Here is a 21,854-nt window from a genome sequence, read left to right as displayed (position 1 = left end):
TTCTACTTTCCAACCAAGTGTCAGACAACGGTGTTGGTTTGCCGATCTTGATGGCTTGCTATAATCCAGATACAATGCAACCTATTTGAACTTCCTTAGCTTCATTTTCCAGGTCATTTTTAAAATTGTTCCCTCCGTTGTTGCTATAAGAATTCAGACTTACTACATGTAAATTAACAAGGGAGGCCTCCTCCAATGTTTGTTGCCAGTTTCTTACTCTCTCATTCCTTTTGTTTTTCTCCTTCCTTTTCATAGTAGCCTAGAGCTTGAAAACAAAGAAAAAAGTGAATAAGGAGCCAAGCTTCTATATTAACATCTGGAATAGTGTCTGTGGGTAGATGGAGGAGGTGATAGGAATGTAGTTTTATAATATTTAGCCAATTACAATAAAATGGCAATTAAAATGGTTACTGAAAGTATCTTAGGGGATGTATTTACTCAAGTTAAACTTAAAGTCACAGACATTTTTCCCAATTTATTTTTTTAGTGGAATACTGAACACTTCCCCAAAAAACAACAAACCAAAGAAAACAGTTGTTTGCTTGACTTCCTCAATCTTTGACAATGCAAAATACCTTGGGACACTCAAGATGGTCTTAGCTGCTTTCATTCCTGGTTAAAAATTCATGACTTTTTTTCTACGTTTTCTTCCCCTTTTTCAAAATGGATGGTTCAGTTTCTCATTAATGTTGGTGAGAGTTATACAGCATAGATGTCTAAATAGCTTTGAAATGTGAGCATTAGAGTTTAAGGAACAAGGTAAATTTTTCATGTGAACCTTGTTAGCAGTACCTCTGTCATTATCATGTTAACTAGCTGTGCCAGTGCTCTCCCAGGAATGATTACGCCATCCTAACTAGGAACCTGCCAGAGACTCTTCCTGAGTCTGCAGGTTACAGAGATTTTAACTACTTGGTATCCATTCTAATAGAAAGACAAGCTTTTTTCCCCTTCATTTGTATTACAATAAGTATATTATACTGCTTGTTCACCTTCTCCATTTTCTTCATAGCTTGTTCCCCAAAGGCCAGTGGGAAAGAGTGTGGCAGCATCCGTGATGGTCAGAACAGAGGCACCTGTGATGCTCTCACTGGGTAGTGCCAGTGCCCCCAGGGATGCTTGGGCAAACCTATGAAGATGGTAGGAATGCCTGGTGCTGGTGAGAGGAGACAACTCTTGAAGTTCTTGAGGTTTCTAATGAGAAATAGACCAAGTGAAAGTTGCATCTGTATTTTTCAAGGTGGCCTTTGTGAAGACATAAAAGGCTATGTCTTGTGTGTGTGTTTGTGTATCTATATGTACAAAAGTACAATTGCTTTGACCAATGATATATGTAATAGAACAAAATAAATGAGGCTTAAATCTCCAACTGTGATCCAAGTGGGATGAATCCTGATACAGAGAAAGGCTTTTTCTTCCTCTAAGCAAAAAATTGAGTTTGTGTGTGCAGGTTTGGACATAGGAGCTGGAGAGAATTTATTTGCTCTGCACAACAGAAGAAAAAAATGGAGCTCTTTGGGCAAATTGGGGAGGAAAAGAGATGACAATCAGAGACAAAAAGGAGAGGAGGGGAGCTGGCCTCATGGCATAGTGGTTAAGTTTAGCACATTCCACTTCAGCAGCCCAGGTTTGTGGGTTCAGATCCTGGTCACAGACCTACACCACTCGTGAGCCATGCTGTGCTAGTTCCCCACATATAAGGTAGAGGAAGATTGGCACAGATGTTAGTTCAGGGCTAATCTTCCCTCAAGCAAAAAACGAGGAAGATTGGCAACAGATGTTAGCTCAGGGCTAATCTTCCTCAGCAAAAAAAAAAAGAAAGAAAGAAAGAAAGAAAAGAAACAGAAGAGAGGAAACAAGAAGAGAAATGATGGATGAAAAACTCACAAAATACCAATGAGTGCTGTGTGTGGATTTTTCATGGAAACCAGTGAAGAGGCTGCATTTCTTTCATGGGTGGATAAAGCACCCAGAAAACCCTCCTTTACAGGCCCAAGAGCTGAAGGCAGAGAATCAACGAAGATAGATGTCTTCAGGGATTGCCAGAAATCATAGATTCTCACAGGTCATGGAACTGGGGAGATGGAAACTAAGTCCACTTTGCTTTCGGAGGTGCAGGAAGGCTCCTGTGGGCATCCTAGTTATTTATCCCCCTGAACAACGGTGATTCATTTATTCAAAAAATATATGTTAAGTGTTTGCAAGAAACTGTGCCAGGCATTCTGATATTGTAACAACAACAAAAAAATTAAAAAGACCCTGGTCCTTCCATGTGGAAGTTATGGTCTTGTTCAAAGCAAACCTAGGTTACAAATGTTGGTAGGTATTACAAATTAAATATCAATGTCTGCTTGGAGGTCAGACCATGCAGACAATGCAGACTGTGTGAGCCATGGAGAGACTTCTAGAGAACTGCCACTTAAGCAGAAGCCTGCAGAATGAGGAGACACGAGAAGGGGGGAGAGTGAGGGAAGATCATTCCAGACTGAGGGTGCCACATGTTGCCAGACTAAAGTGGGAAAGAGTGAGGTGCATTAGAGGAACCTGATGGAGCGAAAGGCAGTCAGGGAGACACTAGCTCAATGTGAAGTCAGCCAGCACGGGGCTCACAGGTCTTGTTAGGTTTTGGATTTTTAACCTGACAGCAATGGCAAGTCATTGTAGGATTTTAGGGAGAGGATATACAATCATATTTGTGGCTTTCAAAAGATCTAGCTAGCCTCAGTCCAATCAGGTTAGAAACATCTAACCTTTTGCAAGCTCCTTATTTCATGTAAAAATAGCTCGAGCAAGTGTTGCATGTGGCTTAATATTTGCTTTGTTTGTCCTTTCACCCTCCAGGATGCCCAAAAGGATTATTTGGGAAGAACTGCAAAAAGAAACGTAACTGCACCAACAATGGCCATTGCCACAGGTTGTGTGGCGCCCGAATGTGTGAGCCAGGGTGCTATGGGAGGTTTTGTCATCTGAGTAAGTCACAGGCTAAATTTGCTAAATTTGCTCCCTAGGTGAAGCAAGGATGCTCATAAAAGTACTGACAATATGTTAGACAAAGAAGGAGAGTTAAAAAACATAGCATTTTATATAGTCATATCACATACATATGATGATGTTCTAGTCTTTATTTAGCCTCCTTACATTACAGAGTCTGGATGTTGATGAATGAAAGCAAAATATTTCTGAATTCTTTACATTTTTTTCAGTCAGTGTTTACTTTATTTATTGAAGGAAGATTATTAATTGTTCATTTAAATGGACATTTGATAGTTTATAGGAGTTGAATATCAAAGGCCCGGAATAAGTTTCCTCTATTTCTGGGTTCTAGTGCAAAGCAATTATTTTCTAAAATGTCTAAAACAGGCTATTCCTTTTGCATTTTCACCATCAATCACATGTTGCAAAAGATACAAGAAAATATAATCATTAAATACTTCAGCCTATCAGTAACTTTTAGGGTTTCTCCCAGTTGGCCAGCTCTGGGTGCCCACCATCCCATCTTGAAGCTGCGTGCAAGGACTTGTGAGCCTGAAACAATCTCCTCTCTGCTCCTCTCCTGTTCCATATGCCCTCCTCTGAAAATCCTTCCTGAGTGGCTTCAGGAATGCCGTGACCCGTTTCTCAAGACACAGACCTTTTAAAGTCTTATATTGTATTTTTCATTGAATGTCTGTGGATCTTACCTATTTTGTAAAAGCTGTGCCCCTTTAAAACAGAGAGTAAATTTTGGATATTCCAATAAGAGAGCCAGTGGAGGCATCATAGAAAACTGAACCCGGGTCATGAGGAAAGGCTAGGCTTGGATAAGCAAAGTGGAGCAGAAGGGAAGAGGATATGGATAAATGTGAACAATGCGGGTGCAGATGGTGTGTTCTAGAACATCATATACCTCCTAGAACAGGCTAACAGAAGAAGACACCTAGAAACAGCATCACTTCTGTTATCCTCCTCTAGGCTAACAAGACACACTCTATTTTTTAGTAATAACTTCTGAATATTTTATAAGGTAATAGCAGATGTTTTGGGAAAAATCATTTAAATCGTAATTCATCTGGTCAAAAATTCAAAGAGCAGGGGCCAGCCCCATGGGCAAGTGGTTAAGTTCACACCCTCTGCTTCGGCAGCCCAGGGTTTTCCCAGTTCGGATCCTGGGTGCGGACCTAACACGGCTCATCAGCCCATGCTGAGGCGGGTCCCACATAGCAGAACTGGAAGGACCTACAAGTAGAATATAGAACTATGTACTGGGGGGCTTTGGGGAGGAGAAGAAGAAGAAGAACAAGGAAAAGAAAGAAGATTGGCAACAGGTGTTAGCGCAGGTGCCAATCTTTTAAAAAAAAAAATGTCAAGAGCAGATGGTGGTGGTGGTAGTGGTGGTTAGCATTTTGAATGTGACTGTCTTTAGAAAAAACATCCACATTCCCATTCCTCAGGCCTCTTCTTGCTTAGCCTTGAGGCTTCATTTCTCAATGCCACTTGCCTGGTCCTGAGAAGTTTGAGTTTGCAACCATGTATTAGTTTTCTAGAAGCTGTCATAATAAAGTACTACCGTTTGAGAGCCTTAAATAACAGAAATTTATTGGCTCCCAGTTCTGGGCGCCGGACGTCTAGGATGAAGGTGCTGGCAGGCCGTGCTCTCTCTGACGGTGCTAGGGAAGGATGGGTTGCAGGCCTCTCTCGCAGCTTCTGGTGGTTCCTTGGCTTATGACAGCATAACTGCAGCCTTCGCATGGTCTTCTCCCCTGTTAAGCGTCTCTGTGTCCAAATTTCTCCTATTTATAAAGACACCAGTCTTATTAGGTTAGAGGCCCATGCTTCTCCATTGTGACTTTATCTTAACTAACTACATTGGCAGCAACGCAATTTCCAAATAAGGTCACATTCCTAGGGACTGTGGGTAAGGACATCAACATACGAATTTTAGGAGGACACATTTCAATGCATAACAAGCCCTGAGGAGACACTAGATTGCCGAAAGAGGTTAATTCCTGTACTTTCCCTTTTTTTCTAATCATATTTCCACAGTTATATTTTCTTAATATACACAATTGTTGCATTTAAGTATTCCATCACGCCTGAGTTGTCCCCTGAACCACTGTTATACGTGCTGAACCAGGAAGAGGAGGGTGTGGAAGCCAATACAGGGAGGCGAGTGTTCTGGAACGAGCAAGAAGCGGCCTACATCCAGGAAGACAATAGTTGTAAGAGACCTTGAGGCATGGTGGGACTGGGAAAGGACTCAAAACTTGGAAGGCACAGGAAAGATGAGAGAGGGAGCATATAATTTATTATCCAAATATAATAATATTAATAGTGAAAAAGGGCCCTGTTAATAGTTAGGTTCTGTTTTAGGCGTAACTGTACCACTGGCAACTGGGACAAGGATTACCCTACATGTTGGCATTGTAACCATAGCTTTAAATTATCTCAACTAATAATAGCAGATATTAGCAGATGCTAGTAATTTCCACCCACCAGAAAGTCAAGTGGCTTATTTTGTTCTCTTCAAGCAGCTTTCGACAGCAAAGCCTATATGGGCATACAATGCAATTACCTTGAGCCTGGAGAGCACTTGAAGGATCTTTTATTTGATAAGACCCATGGACATCTGTAATGGGGGAGAAAAAAATTGTCAGAGAGATATTTTGGGAAGGGAATTGAATTACTCTAAGTAACTCCTCAAAGAGAGAACTAAGGGTATGTTTTCCTGAATGAGAAGTTGAGACTTTTTCAAATTAGAATTCCTGTGCTGACCAACATCCCTAAAACTTAACAGCTAGGGGAAAATAATTAAAGAAAAGCCAAGCACCATTTCCCAAGATGTGGCCAGGATAGTGCAGCTGTCACAATGAAAGTTTTGTGTTACCTACATGATGTAAAATTATTTCCGATTACCGTATAACGAAAGGGAATGGAAACAATGGCGAGCCTTCACATGGAAGCTTCTCCATCATCTCCAGGCTGCAGCAGGAGGAATATGGGGCCTGGCAGGCCTTAGCAGTCCTTGGAGAATACTAACTATAGGCACCAATGGAGCACATTGAGAAGCAATTTCTCTCCCGGAAGCACCAAAGCCTTTTAAGTAGCTCAGGCTTCACTGTTCTCATCCCGTTGCCAAAAAGCAAATGAATTGACTGATTTGAAAGACATTTGTTTCCCTATTTTTTTGGCAGTCAGGATGATCCCCTTGTTTTCCCCATAATCAGGCCCCACAGAACAACATGGCCGTGCACTAACAATGTGAAAGAAACAAAGCGTGGTTTTCAGGTGACTGGTTTGCCTCAATCTGCTTGCAGCCTGTCCCAAGGGGGCCTACAGAGCTGGCTGCTCTTCAGAATGTCAGTGTGTGGAGGAGATCACCCTGGAATACAGTGCCAAAAATGGCAGTTGCACCTGCAAATCTGGTTACCAAGGCAACAGATGCCAGAAAGGTACAATCTGATGATAAATTCTCTTTCTTCTCTAATAAGAACACTCAGCCTTTGTTCAGCACCATATGATCATTAATTAGTTAATCCACCAGTGTCCTCAGGAGATGGGTAAGCTTTATTAATCCCCGATTTGCAGGTGAGGAAACGGAGACACCGGGCAATAAAGTTATTCAACCTTGTCTTCTCAGTCACTGCTGTTCGCTGTCCCCTTGCTAGCTTGAGCAAAGGAAGAAAGATCACATTGGCAGAGGCTCGTATCTTAAGAAGATTAAAGCTGGCCAATCACGACTTTGAGCTGAACTCAACAAGGGCGCTGCTGGCTTCCAGTGTCAAAGAATCATTTTCTTTATATCTAAAGATTGATCATTCAAACAAATACAATTCAAACATTCTAACCATAGAAAAATTTTGGAAAACTTCAATTTGGTTATCAGTGTGGTCCTTCCTCAAACTTTTCAGGATTACATAAGTATTTTTTATAAATCTATAAACAAAGTTTATGTCCAGCATGATTCTAATTTTAAGTAAAATATATAAATATATGTGTATGTAGATGTATATAAAATTTGGAAAAAAGTATTCCAAGATGTTAGTGATGGCTGTCCCTGGTTTGTGGATGCGTGGAATGCTTCTCCCTCAGTGTCATCTACATGGCTCTTTTGCTTGTTCAAAGAGTCTCATGTCACTGTTTCACTGAATCTTGTCAGTACCACCCTACCTAAAATTGCAACTTGCGAGACTCCTTGAACTTTGAAAATTTTTTCCAAGGTATGTATCATCGTCTAACATGTTATTATTATTATAACACATTTTAATTATTATTATGTCTAATATTTATTGCCTGTCCTTCCTGCTAGAAGCTAAGCCCCGTGGGGGAAAGGATATCTGTCTTTTTTGTTGACTGAAGTAGCCCCAAACTTCTAGAACAATCCTGACATATAGGAGTTGCTCAATAAGTATTTTCTTAAATGAACACGTAAATGTGCATGGTCCAATTTTTATTCTTTATCCATTTTTTTCATGTTATCATGCATTCTTAATTAAGCACTTGTTACTATTTTATTCAGGGGAAATTATCACAGCATTTTTTTCTCTTTAATATATAGGAAGACTAAATATATAACAAATAAAATTATGAAAACTAATAGCAAGTGCCCTTTTTGCCTTTGAAATGATCCGAAGGGCAATCTTGTTTAAAATCAGGAGGAGCCAATGGGTTGGAAAGGAAGCCGTACTCCTGTTGGGCCCACTTCCGGAGGCAGGCACTGGGGTTGAAGCCTGTCTCTGGCCCTCAAGTATTACACATTGCTCCTTGCATTGTCATCTTCAGAGAGTCTGCGGACTTTTCCGGAGCTGACTGGGAGTAAGACTCTTCCAGGTAAGACTCTCCAGGTACTGTGGCTATGGAACTGGAGTCTGTGAGCAGCAATGTCCATCTAGATTTCATGGACAGTGAGCCATTTATGTAGCTGGATTGCAACTTTCTAAGCAAAGGGGGAAAGAACTTGGGGAAACTGAAGCCTGACTTTACACAAAGGTGTTTAATATGGTATGAGAGTGGGCCCCATGCCAATCTCTGAATCTCTTCCTGCTTCAACTGACTTGTAAGCCTAGAGTCAGTCCCTTATTCATTTCCCCACTAGAGAAGTCATGCCCTGGACGTCAACGCATGAGGAGACAATACCATATACACACACCTGGGTACATTTAATTTATTCTGATAACTTTTTTTAAAGCAGCTGCTGAATGTAGTATATTGGAAAATGCTTCTGAGATTCCCACTGTGAAGGAAAATGAGTTGAAAGTATATGTAAATCAGCAAAATAGAGAGGTCACCATAATCTCTGGAAAACATATTATTTTTCAATCAGATAACTTTGTCCAATTCTGATATTTTTGTCTAACCACAAAATGAAATTATGAATCAGACTGGAGCGGGTGAATGGGATCACCTTGATTGACAGCTGAAATCAAGGCGAAAAGAGCTCTCCAAGAGTTGAGCATGATGCAAATCAGGCCTGTTGTTTTTCTTTCTCTATTTTAGGAGTGAAGTAGACCAAGTGCTCCGAGAGCCAGACATATCTTTAAAAATCTTAGCTCCAGACCTGTGTCTAGATTGCAGATGAATAGTTAATTAAAGAGTGCAAATTGTTTCAATGGCACTAATGAACGCTGCTCTCCACAATCAGCACCAGGCCTTGTTTAGCCCATCAGCAATGACTTCTAAGAGCAGAAGAGCTAGTTTCTACACTAATTTGTGAAATAGCAAAAAAGGGAGAGAGAGAGAAAAAAAATAGACAGCCAATGTCTTTGCCTTGTTTTGATTAGTTTGTAGCCCGGGGTACTTTGCCCCCAGCTGCAGGCAGACCTCTGTACGTGGAAAACTCTGGCCCAGCGAGCCACTTGAGTTCATTTAAGGAGGCCCATTCAACTGTTGTGTCACCAAAAGAAGGACAGATTTTTGTTACAGTGGTTCCATTTTGAACGAACTTCAGATTTTGAACTCTGGTGGATCTCTAAAAGCAGGTTAATTGACTTGAAAGGTGCTGCTCACGTAGTATGGCAGCATAAGTGGGGTTTAAGTGGCTTAGAGCACCAGTTTCAGAGGCCAGAGGTTCTAGGTTCAAATCCTGACTCTGCTCCTTATTAGCTGTGTGACCCAGAGTAAGTCACTTTACTTCTCAGAGCCTCGGTTTCTTATGTAAAATAGAGATAAAGTTGCTTGTGTCATATGGTGATATTTATGGAAATATAAGCTAATTTATGTAAAGTGCTTGGCACAGAGTACGTGATCAACAGATAATAGCCAGGAATGGTATGAACATTCCAGAAAATGTAATAATTCTATTACCCAGAGACTCTGCCCAGGACAGGAAGATACTTCACAGCCCAACTTGGTTTAACATAACTTTCCACAATTGTCACGTATTTAGGAAACTTTCACTGTTTTCCCTGTGTTAAAAGAATGTTTTCTACCAGGTTTCTAATTCTGGGGGCTTCAACAGTACAACATACACTGAAACCTCTCCCTGAGCCCTCGGTGGTCCCTGTAGCATCCATCATCTTTTTCCAGTTCAAAGGGCATTCAACAAAGCAGCGCATGTTCCTCTCTCCCCACCTTATGCATTGGTCACTCTTCTAAAATACACAAATTACAAACCTCGAGAGTGACTATTCTGGCTTACAAAAGAAGCAAAGTCTGGGAGAACAGGATTCAGGCAACCATTTGGGGACAACTTCCCGAACACCGCACCTCCTAGGCTTCCTTTACAAATTACATCTCACTTTCAGGTTTTGTTCTGTGCAACTGCCTCCGAAGACATATATCAAAATTGCTTCCATTGTTACTGTCTGAAAAACCACATTTTCAGCAAAAAGCCAACCTCTGTATCAGTGTTTCCAAAGTGACAAGATATAGCATCATGTTGATTTCTTCAGGGAGTATTTTTGGAAGTGCTGTAAATCCTTGGAGGCTGCTTGAATGTTTCTTTCTTTGCAGCTCAGTCATACACACACACACACACACACACTCATACACACACTTCCAACTTGCAACTCACTTAGGCAAGAGCAGAAATCTGGGACCATCTTGAGATTTATTACAAGTCTTAGCTCCTTTCTTTCTCTTTCTTTTTATATTACAAGCCTGTCCGATGGCCTCTGGGGACCACAGTGCCAGTTCTCCTGTGGATGCTGCAAGAATGGAAGTCAGTGCAACAAAAAATCTGGCAACTGTGATTGTCTTCCTGGTTACATGGGAAAGGCCTGTACCATGGATAAGTCATTACCTAGACAAGATAACCAAGAAAGTCAACAAAGTTGTTAGCTTTTGTAAGTGCTTACCCCTCTCAACTGCTTTATGAGATACTGTGTTAGGATACATGTTTCAATTACCTACTGTTGTGTAACAAACCGTCCCAATATTTTGTGGCTTAAAACAATGATTTATTATTTCTTTTGATCCTGTGGGTTGAGGAGATGGTTCTCCTGCTAGTCTCACCTGGAGTCACTCCCGTAGCTGCTTCTAGCTAATAGGTCAGCTGGGACTTGGGTTTGGCTGGGCTTCTCAGCAGGAACCTGGCCTTTGCTGTACACAGCATTTCCACAAGATTAGCCTCGGCTTCCTCAGAGAGTGGCAGTCTCGGGATAACAGTCCAAGAAGGAGCATCCCAAAAGTGTGAAGGCAGAAGGTTCAACACGTCAAAAAGCCTTGTTTCAGAAGCCACACATCATCATTTCTGCCACATTCTGTTGGTTAAGGCAAGACATAAGTCTAACCAGATTGAAGAGGAGGAGAAAGAGATTCTACCCCTGACACGAAGAGTAGCAATATCTCATTGCAAGGACCTGCAGGCTGGGAGATATGGTTGAAGCCATCTTTGGAACCAATCTACCATAGTATACTATTGAAAGTTATACTGAAAGACACTTTAAGAATCCACTAGACTGTGTTTATCCTTCTTGTCAGTGGAAGCACATTATAGGCTGATAGAAAGTGGTTAGTTAAACTGAATCTGCTTCAGAGCCTGTAGCACAACTACCCTACAATCTCCTTTCTTGCTTGTGACTCTTACACAACCTCTGTTAGCCCTGTCTCTCTCACCCTCTACTCCACCCACGGGGGAACTCAGGAACTTGAGAACTCCAGGGAAGCTGGGGGCTGCATGGTAAAGACGGTATTTTTTACATTACTATTTCAAATGTGACTAATACAGGTTAGCAAAAGTCTGTTGCTTGTGATTGTCTGTGATATTATGAGGTGTGAACAGTTATCTGAATTAGCTTTCAGTGCTCAGGACTTTTTATAAACCAGCAAGCAAATAAAACCAGAAACTTAATGTAAATATAAAATGTAACACCTAGTAGCTAATCGTCTGATGATTTGGGGAAATGCATTGCTGCCCTGAAGGATAACCCTTGAGAAAGAGAGGGAACAACGTCTTTGCCTGATGATTTTTCTGGATATAGCTAGATAGTTTTTACTTTAGGGCTGTCATTCGGGCACTGTTGACAAGCATTTCAAACAGTGTAAAAGTCTGCCCGTGCAGCAGTTGGCTATCCCTAACCTATGTGTTTGCTTAAAAAAAAAAAAACAAAACCTTAAAGGTAAGAATTTACATATTCAAAAGGTAGTTACTTGCTATTTCCACAGTGAAGTGACATTTTCTCTTGTCTAACTTCACTTTAATGCAATAATTATTAAGCAGATAGTGATAACGTTTACACTGTTCCAATTGTCAGGTGATATAAATAGACTATTTAGAAACAAGTGCAGAGGAAGATAAACTGCTCATTCTTTAAAATATTAATTTTAATAGTTACATTACAACTCTTCCATTCTGGGATTTCAAACCCCAGATGACTGTATCATGATAGTCCTGAGAGATTCCTGGTGACGAGTAATAGTATTCTAATTTGATTGGCAACGTGATACGTGAGATAATGTGTTGAACAGGCAAAAATATTCCCTGACTCCTAGTCCACTTCAATTTCAGTATTATATGCTATTATCTGATTTTACACACACAGACACAAACACAAATTATATAATCATCATAATAAGATATTTAGGCAAATGAATGGAACCAAAGGATAGGACTCATTAAAAATGCTTCATGCATACTCCACAAAGAATGTGTATGGCATTTAAAAAAGGACCTGTATTGGAAAAAAAGGATACAACATTTCACTAAATATCTTGTTATAGTGCTTACAGAATTTTAGGACCTAGTTACTCTGCATAATGAACTGTAAAAATATTATAGGCTATCCAAGGTAATATGTTTTAGAGGCAGCAAAGACCAAAAAAGCTATTTCTAAAGATATTGGCTTTATATAAATTCCAATTTTTTTGGAAGTTATAGATACAAATACTTGAGTAAAATAATTCTTTTTAAAAAAAATGTTCTTTTCACTGTGGCAGAAAACTCTCTGGATTATGGTATGTTGTATTTTTCTTTTTTCCGCTTTCTAAACAGTGTTGAGTGGGGCAGCTGTGGCTTCATAGACATTCTCACATCCTTGGTTAGAATGTACCATCTCTGTGAAGCGTAGACTAGCCTTATATATCAGGGCTTTTATCAAAAAATCTGAGAAGTAGTCCCAGTTTGTTCTTTATTACAGCATTATTTATAATAGCAAAAGTATAAAATAGAAACAACTTAATTATCCATCAGAAGGAGAATGATTAAACAAATTATATAACACATCAGTGGACTATTCTGAGGCCATTAAGATTCATATTTTGGAAGAACGTGTAATGTCAGGAGAATTGACATTACATTGACATTAAATGATGTATATAGAAAATGACCCAAATTTGTAAGAACATCTACCCATGTATGTATACTGAAAATTTTAGTAGAAAGGACAGCAGTTGGTAACAGTGGCCATCTCTAGATGTTTGGACTATGGGTGAATATTTTTCTCCATTATAATGTCTGTCCTTATAGTCATTACCATTTTCCCCCTTAACAATCTGGAGGAAAAATAAATCATCTTCAGACCAATTATTGACTAAATATCCAAGCGAGATAGTTATCTGTTCTTAAAGTATTATCTGGTGGTTTTAACTTTCCAAATAGTGAAGACGTTTTTCCTCCAGTCTACTTGAATGTGTCATTATTTTGATTTGACTGCGTTCTCCTGTTTCACATGATGTGGATATTGAACATAGCTTGGCAGCACCACTAAAACTTAAAAAAAAAAGCTAAAAGAACATAGTAATCTTTCCTCTGAACACTTTGTTTCCCTTTCTTCAGAAATCCCATTTTCTCTCTCAGTCATTTTGTTCTTTCTTCTCTGAATTCTGCCATGTTTTTCATGACCATTTACAAATATGGCCCCTCCACTACTGAAAGAGAGCAAATTAGAGAGAATGGGGGAGAAGACACTAGAAGGGAGATACGAATTCCAAATACAATTTACATTTTAAGCATCATACCATCAACTATCATGAAACGATGAATCATCGTGAAATGATGGTGTTCAAACATCATTAAACATCATGAAAACCATGCTGAACACAGATGTGAACCTGCTGTAGAGGTAATCTGGTGAATGTTTAACAACTGGTTCTCTGAAATACAAAAACCCTGGTTTGCAGCATTTGCCAATTTCCACAGTGTAATACCTCCACCATGGTGATTTCAAGCAACCGGTGTGAACTGGCTTTCGAAATTCCTGAAAATTTAACGATTGACTTTCCTGAGCTGGGAGTAACAGCTCCAGTATACCCCTGGCTGGCAAATATTGCATTTTGAACACACAGCATGATTTCTTAAACTTGTACTTTCTCTTTACTTTTCAGGTGTCAGTTTTACTTTGCAGTTTCTAAACAGATAACTAGTTTGACCTTTTTGGTTAAATTAAATTAACCAACAAATAGTTCCAACCAACAAAACATTCACTGTTCAGTCTGTTTTATTTTTAAAACAAAATTCAATTGTTTGACTGAACTGATTCAAGCTTGAAAAACAAACAAAAATGTTGGATTGCTTTATGTGTAGACACAGACTCCCCGCTCTTTTTCTTAGAATTCATGTAGTCGGAGCATTGACTCAGATCTAAAGGAACCATCTGTTCCCTTAAACAACCTCTAAACTGTTTTCCAACTTCCTGTAACACACCTACCCTAAACCAGGGCTAGCATTTCCTTTATGATGCTCTGTTGTGAAAAAGAAAGCAGTTATCTAAGGCAGAAAAAAATGAGTACATGTAAAATAAAATAAAACAAAATGAACAAATAAAAAACCAGTAGAAGAACAATTAAATGTCTTAAACATCGCCAAACATGAAGAGCTGAGATGCAATAATATATTTCTAACCTCTCTGAAGCCATTCTAAATCTGATTTTTAAAGTTGCTATAAAATAAATTGTATTTAAATAATACATCTCCCATCCTTTCCAGCAGTGAGATGCATATCCCTTACCAATCTGGTTCTCAGCGGGCGGTCCAGCCTGATGAAGTATCAGCAAAATGTCAGCTCCCACAGAGAAGTGCGACAGAGAGGCGACACTGAAGAAGTGACAGGCCTTTCAAAAAGCTATTGTGCAAATTCAGTTTTAAAATAGGGATATAGTTGAGGACTGATGGGGACGTCATTACCAATGCATTCATCTCCCCATTGTCTGCGGAAGCAGAAGGGAGTCTTGGTGCAATGATACAAAGTCATGGAGTTGAGGCATGGTGCATCTGGTCTCGAGGAGATTTGTCTTCCTGTGTTTCCAAAAAGTTAATATTCAAATTGGCATTATTTTTTAGCACAGACCCATTGAAGAAGGCTGAGAGCTACTCTTTCCCCTTTTCATATCATCCTCTATAAGGTCTCAGATCTTTAAAAATGAACTTAATCATGCCATAACCTTATAACCCTCAATGACCGACTGATGCTTTATGTGATGAAGTCAAAATTCCATGAAGAGTTTCGGGCACTAAAGACTCGTCATCAATCTGTTGCTAGCGTCATTTTGACTGCTTTCAGGCATACCCCGCCTCCTTTAGTCATTCCCCTAAGCACCATGCACTTTGAAAATGTGGTGCCATTGTTGATTGCTTTCCTGCTAATAAATTTTTTCCTCTCTCCACTTTTATTGCCTATTAAAATTCTTGAGGGATTTTTATTTTTCAGTATATTTAAACAAACAGAAATACTAAATCCTTTCCTTCCATAGCATCTCCCATCATATTGTATTATAACTGTTTGTACATGATTAAAACTCATTCATATTATTATTCCCCAGTACTTAATATACAAGAGATATATTTTTCATCAATTCACTCACCTAATCCTCAGAACAACTAATTGGGTTGGGATTCCATTACTATCCCCTTTTTATGAATGAGGAAGCTGAATCTGGGAAGAATTAAGTAACTTGTCCAAGGTAACTTGTATGTAATTAGTAATGGGGAACTAGATAATCAGTAAAGTTCACGCAAACATTACATATCTATAAAGTGAGACAATAGTTGTTAATACTAAATATTGTAGCTGTCTGCTTGTAAAATTTAAGGAAAATAGAGAAAATTAAGATTCCATAGAAAACCCTGAGTACCTGAGTAATCAGTAAGTTTGATTAGGTTGTTCTCTTGTTCTCCCCACATGTGTAGATTGCAAAAAGAGTGACTGATACAGCCAAGAGCATAGTTGAGATGTCAAGTTCCATAATAGCCTATGCTCAATTTAATGATGGAGGGAGGATGCTTTCTGTTTGTCCAACCTATTTCCACAGCCTAAGCTGCCTGCTGCACCACATCAGTAATAGTAGTTCTCGGTGGGACCTTGATACCAGCCAATGTACCTGCCTGTGCAACTGGACCAAACATGATGACAGATGCTATAAATCAGAAGGTGATTATAAGTCTTGTTCATCATCTAACATAAATAATGAGCCGAGGAATTTTCTTTGCATTCTGCAGATGCTGAGTGGTCTCAATCCTTTTTGTTTTTATACAGCTACCCAATATTAACTGTGTTTAAAATTCTTCTTGTGTCTTGGTAAATATCGCTGGCTAGCTGCCTAGAATAATCCACGATTACTCTTGCTGCTTGCTTCCAGAGCCCCACATTGAGGATCTGAGAGTGCACAAAATAAATTCTTATTTCCACAAAGTGAGTCATTCAGAAGTTCTACCTTCCAGCACACACACCTTTCATACATATACACAGACCCTTTGTGCCTTACTAGTTGGGCTCATGGTCCAATGTATTTTGGAGTTTTTATCTACTTATGACTGAATATTTACTTTTACTTCTTTGACATGTATTCATTCAAAAACTGTAATTTCTTAATATTTAAATACAGGGACCAGTTTGACATGTAGAACACTTTCCTTTCTGGGTTTGCTTTTTGACACTGTGTCAAAGTATCATTATTTCCTTTACAAGCAAAGATCTTACAAGTCCTGACCTCCTATGCTTCTCCATTTAGGCTCTGTGTTACGTTAGGTAAATACTTATTTTGCTTTAGTTTGCTCATCTGTAAATGGGACTAATAAAGGACCTACCCTATCAGATTCTTATGAGGATTAAATAAGTTAATACACATTATACCTCTGGAACGTCCATGTGGTATAGATTATCCTGAGAATTTTGCATGGCACTTTGAAGGTAAGAAAGCTCTCAGATCATAATACTCATCAAATTTTAATTTTGTTATTGTTTGTTGAGACTTGTGTCCATATCATTTCCTAAGTGCTATATGGGATACTAAAAAACTAACATGTCTTCCTGCCCTCAAGGAATTTATTCACAATTTAATGGATGAGAAAGATGTACAAACCACTGATTTTAATTATATTTTAAAAGAAGATGAAATAATAGATGTGTGAGAGGAAAGTGTGATTAATCCCATTAGGGAAAATCCCTGAATGCTTCATTGAAGAAGTGGAATATCAGCTGAACCTTAAAGGATGAGTAAAATTTGAAGGGCGGGCTGGTATGAAGTTCATGCCAGGCAGGGTGACTAGCAAGAGCAATGGACTAATGATGAGAAATGATATGTGTAAAAGGGATAGAATAAGGGTCAAACAGTGAAAAGTCCTGGGTGCCACATTAGAGGATGGAGCCCTATTTTGGAAGGAACAAGGAAGGTCTAAAAGTTTTTGAGAAATAAATGGATGTGATCCCAACCATGATGTGCAAAACATCATTGCACCTCCGCTCTGCTCACCCTCTCTGTTGATTCATTTTTCCTTGCTTCTGGATGAGGTCCTAGAAAGATCCCGTGACTTTTCTAGTCACTCTCAAGTTTTATTGCATAATCCAATTTAAAAGTATGGTTCTATGTTATCAAAACTTCCATTTCTAATCCAATTCAAAGCTTGTTCCCTTGCCCAGCCCAGGCCTAAACTCAAGTTCAGAAGTGGAGAACAGAGAAAAGAGGGGCCTCTTCCCTCCATCCTCCCCCTGCTCTTGTCCTCCACCCCTCTTTTGGAGGATCCCCTTCCAAGACGACCTCTATCGGGCCAGCATGTGGCCTGTGAGAAAGTTGTCCCTGGAGTTTGCTGTTGGTGGAAGCGCCACACTCTAGTCTCTCATCTTCAAATATGGCTCTGATACCAGCTCATGAATTTCCAAATTTCCAGAAGGCACACACCAGGCTCTCAAAGTGGTTCTCTCAAAGCCCTCCATGCTTGGCATAAGGGGAAGAGAAAGCTTTCCATAGAGAGAAAAGAGTAAGGCAGCAGTCCTCTGACAACTCCAAAGATGCACTAGGACAGTAATGAATTGCTGTACCCTGGGGTCACCCTGTCTGCCCCCCTATCCTGGCTTCTCCACTTAGGCTCTCTTTACTTTAGGTAAGTATTTAATTAGCCTTAGTTTCCTCATCTGTAAAATGGAATTAACAAAGGACTTATCAGATTCTAACGAGGATTAAATAGGTCAATACATACTACACCTTTGGAAGGGCATTTAGCACACAAACTCAGCAAATTATAGGCTGAAAAAACTCTCCTTAAAGAAAATCTCAAGGACTGGCCCCATGGTCAAGTGATTAAGTTCTCGCACCCACTTCGGCAGCCCAGGGTTTCACTGATTCAGATTCTGGGCACAGACCTAGTACCACTCATCAAGCCATGCTGAGGTGGCATCCCACATAGCAGAGCCAGAAGAACCTGTAACTAGAATACACAGCTATGTACTGGGGGGGCTTTAGGGAGAAGGAAAAAAGAAAAAGAAGATTGTCAACAGATGTTCGCTCAGGTGCAAATTTTAAAAGAAAAAAAAAGGCTAAAGCCAAGTACATTTGTCAAAAAAAAAAAATCTCAGTGTGACCCCATGGCCTAGTGGTTAAGTTCAGTGTGCTCTGCTTCTGCAGCCCTGGTTGGGTTCCCAGGCAGGAACCTGCACTGCTTGTTGGTGGCCATGCTGTGGCAGTGTCCCACATACAAAATAGAGGAAGATTGGCACAGATGTTAGCTCAGGGACAGTCTTCAAATATTAATTCATAGCACTTGTTATGTACCTTCAAAATGACTGAAAAGCTGCGTCACAAAACTAGATTAATACTTCCTTAGCAAAACTTGAATAAATTGTCTAACACACGTTGTTTTGAGGTCTCTTCTGCAAATCTGGAACAACAAAAAAATTCCATTTTGTATCCTGCTATCTAGTCAATAATTTTTTAATCCTAAGGATAATCTTGGAGTAGGGACTGTTATTATCTCCATCTCCAGGTAAGGAAAGTGAGGCACAGAGAGTTAAAGTGATTTGCCTAAGCCACCTGGTTACTAAGTGAGGGAACTGGATTGGGACCAAGTCACGCGAAAGATGACTGACTGAAGTTTAAAAACTATTTGGCATGTATAGTTTGAGGCGTGCTGAGCGGGACATTCATGAAAATAATTTGTTAAAAAATCAGATCTTAATAACTCAAATTAAAGATCAGAACTAGCAGTGTAGATGTGAGACCCATCAACATAGAGATGGCTTGGATGAGATGACTGAGGAGAAGATGCTGAAGGGGAAAGCCAAGAAGGCTATGAACAGAAACTCATTAAATCCCCTGCATTTAGGGGGATATAGAGAAAGGAAGACCAGTGAATGAGATCAAGATTTGCTTAGAGCAGATGTTACAAACTAGCAGCCTTCGAGCTACATTTGACTTGCAGATGTGCTTTGGATAATGGGAAAATTCCTTTTAAAATGTATTATTCCATATTTAAAGAATCAGAGGATGTAGGCACACTGGGCCCATATTCCTGTTTGGGAACAAATGACTACATTTAATTGGCTCATACCTCTCTGGGGGAGGCAGGCACTTTCCAGCTGGTTGGAGGCCCTCCACGCCCAGTGATTCACCTGCTGAGACTCCACCTGCCCACACCTACATGTGGCCTGCCTGGCTGTCGGGGAACTGTGTGTGTGACCCCTGCTTTAGAAAGGTGGGGAAAGGTGGAAAGGAAATAGGAGAACTCAGAGATACAATTCCAGAGAAAGATGACTTTCAAGAAGAAAAGGATCACTGTCTCATAGGCTGCTTAAAAAGGAGAAGAAAAAATGGAGGACAAGAAAAAGATTTGTGATTTAGGACTTGGTAATTTTGGGAAAAAACCCATTCCCTGAAGGAGAGGACAAGCAAACTGGGATTAAAGAATGAATGGAAAGTGAGGAATAAAATTGGCACCTACAGACTGCTCTTTCAGAAAGTTTGACAGTGAAGGACACAAAGTGGTTCATTTGGTTTTTTTCCCCTCTCAACAGAATATTTAAAATGTTCTTGGCCTCTTCAAGATACACGATCCCTCCTGGTCATGAGCCTCCGTCATTTGCCTGTTGATGAATCTTATTCATTCTCGATCCGTCTCACTATAGAAGGTAAGGTCTGATGTAATCACGATAGAAAGGATTCAGAATCCATGAGAATTATTGATGTTGAAATGAAATCAAATACCTGGAAATTTGCTTTCACATGAAACTTGCAAAGAATATGTTTAAATAATTGTGCTGATAGACGCTTGGAGAAGCAACTTTTTTGACTCACTGACTTTTTCTATTGTCAAGTTTTAATTTGTCCCCTCCCTCTTCTTTCCTCTCTCTCACATACACACACATACAATATTTGTATTACGTATTCTGTCATAATTTTTTGACATTTCAACTTCTCTAAAATTAGAGCACGTCTTACAACTAATAGCACAGCAATATATAATTATATCGTAACTTCCTAACGTAGTCTATTTTCTAGGAACACATGGAAGGAAAGCGTCTGTGACTACATTGCAAATAAGTTCTATCTCCTGGGCCCAAAAGCAGATAGAATACAAAGGGAAAATCAAATGAAATATGTGTATTAATTTTCAAACAGCTTGAAGTGGCTCAATTTTAAATGCCTGATCGATCATAATAGTTATTTCCAAGTTGGAATAAATAACTGCCTGTTGGCTTCAGAGACAATGGTTGTGCTCAGTCTGAGATATCTGTATTTGCTTTTTTCTGTAATAAAAACGACAGGCCTGAGAAACCGGGGAAAAAAATCCTTCTGCTATTTTAAGATACTGTCGATCTTACTAACTGTGTTTTTGTGCCATCATTAATCAGTTGTCTGAAGACAGAGAAGGGGAAGGAAGCCTGCAGACCACTTAATGTGCCTCACACTTTAACGCAGCAACAAAGAGCATAGACTTCCCGGATGTCTACCTTAGTGAGACTCTCCACATAATTAATGCATATTTGAAAGCCCAATCTAAAACTTTTCAAATCTCAAGGAAGACGTTCGGTAATATCACTGAAATTGCCTATTTAGTCCCACAAGATAACGTGCATTAGCTATTACCAGGGAATTACATTTCACTGTATTATAGAATCTGAAATATCTCCATTGTATTTCAACTGTATGTTGATAAATTTTAAGTTAAATTTAAGAGAATGCAAGTGATGGTGCCAAAATGTCTATAGATAGTATTCTTAGAAGTTTGCATTTCTATAGAGAATGTTCTATAACTTAAACTATGTGAGCAAGCAGTCTGACTTATGTCTCTAATAATTATACCATGATAAAAACTGTTTAGTGTTTTATACTTTACAAAGCACTTTTCACATCTATTATCTTGTTCAAATTTAGAAAACTAAGAAAACTATCTAAGGGAAAACAATGATCTCCACTTCAATATTGCAGTCCTATTGAAATGGCAAAAAAGCCAATCCCAGTTATATTTAGTCTCTTAAATTATTATTGCCATCAATCTTGAATATGTGTGCTTTATGGTATCTAACGTGCAGTCTTCATATTGCACTATCTTGCATTTTATACACTTTTTCTCTTCTATTTTAGATTTTTAAAAGTGAAAAGTAAGACAATTCTGGTTGAAAACATATGAAAAGGCTATGCATTAGGCGACGAAGAATTTTAAGAGTCCCGGGCAAATGTTTCCAAAAGTCATTCTTTGCAAAGTGGCACATTCCCACACACTTAGTATTCAAGTACATTATCCACCTGACAAGATAGTAAAATATCCTGCTCATTGGTACAGGGCTAATTTTTCAAATTTTAATAATTTTATTAGTCCCTAGCAAGACCTTTCAAAACTTTGCAAAGAATATTAATAACTCATTAAAGATTAATTAGATGTCAGCTTTAAGGTCAAAGAGTTTGAGTGGTTTCTAGTTATCTGAATTAAAATGCATCTGCTCTGAAAAGAACACATAGTATAAGACTCTCTGCCCTCTTCACCAACCTTAAGTTTTTATTTATCAAAACACACACATAAACATTAACTCAAGTGTCTTTGACAGCAGTTAAATAAGAAGGTGATGATGGCGATATGCATGCTAGTAAAGAAATGTGGGACAGCAGGATGTCTTCAGAGGAAGACTTGCTACCTCCTGAAGCTTGAGTCACTTAGTTCACTCACTGACACAATCAGAGGCATGTCATCATGATGAAGTCTTCACCGTCTAAAATCTGTATGTTGTTTTCATGGA

At 39.2% G+C, this 21,854-nt stretch overlaps 1 protein-coding gene across 20 annotated transcripts in view; it reads left to right on the top strand.

Annotated features, from left to right (window-relative positions):
- Positions 1-21,854, top strand: part of LOC106834680 (EGF-like and EMI domain-containing protein 1) — a 586,744-nt gene that overhangs the window by 494,582 nt on the left and 70,308 nt on the right. For 16 of the 20 annotated variants that reach the window (XM_070509525.1, XM_070509519.1, XM_070509515.1 and 13 more), the window contains 4 exons: positions 2,842-2,970; positions 6,294-6,428; positions 6,565-15,779; positions 19,635-19,748. In XM_070509525.1, the coding sequence (XP_070365626.1) occupies positions 2,842-2,970; positions 6,294-6,428; positions 6,565-6,644 (344 nt within the window). In that variant the 3' untranslated portion in view covers positions 6,645-15,779; positions 19,635-19,748. Of the gene's footprint in view, positions 1-2,841; positions 5,199-6,293; positions 6,429-6,564; positions 15,780-19,634; positions 19,749-21,854 lie in introns of those variants that run through there. The other 4 variants (XM_070509516.1, XM_070509511.1, XM_070509512.1 and 1 more) reach the window with 4 other exon arrangements.

The sequence above is a fragment of the Equus asinus genome, chromosome 5 (genome assembly GCF_041296235.1).
Source record: "Equus asinus isolate D_3611 breed Donkey chromosome 5, EquAss-T2T_v2, whole genome shotgun sequence".
NCBI lineage: Eukaryota > Metazoa > Chordata > Mammalia > Perissodactyla > Equidae > Equus > Equus asinus.
The sequence above is the reverse complement of the archived record's forward strand: the minus strand, read 5'-3'. Positions and strand labels throughout refer to the sequence as shown.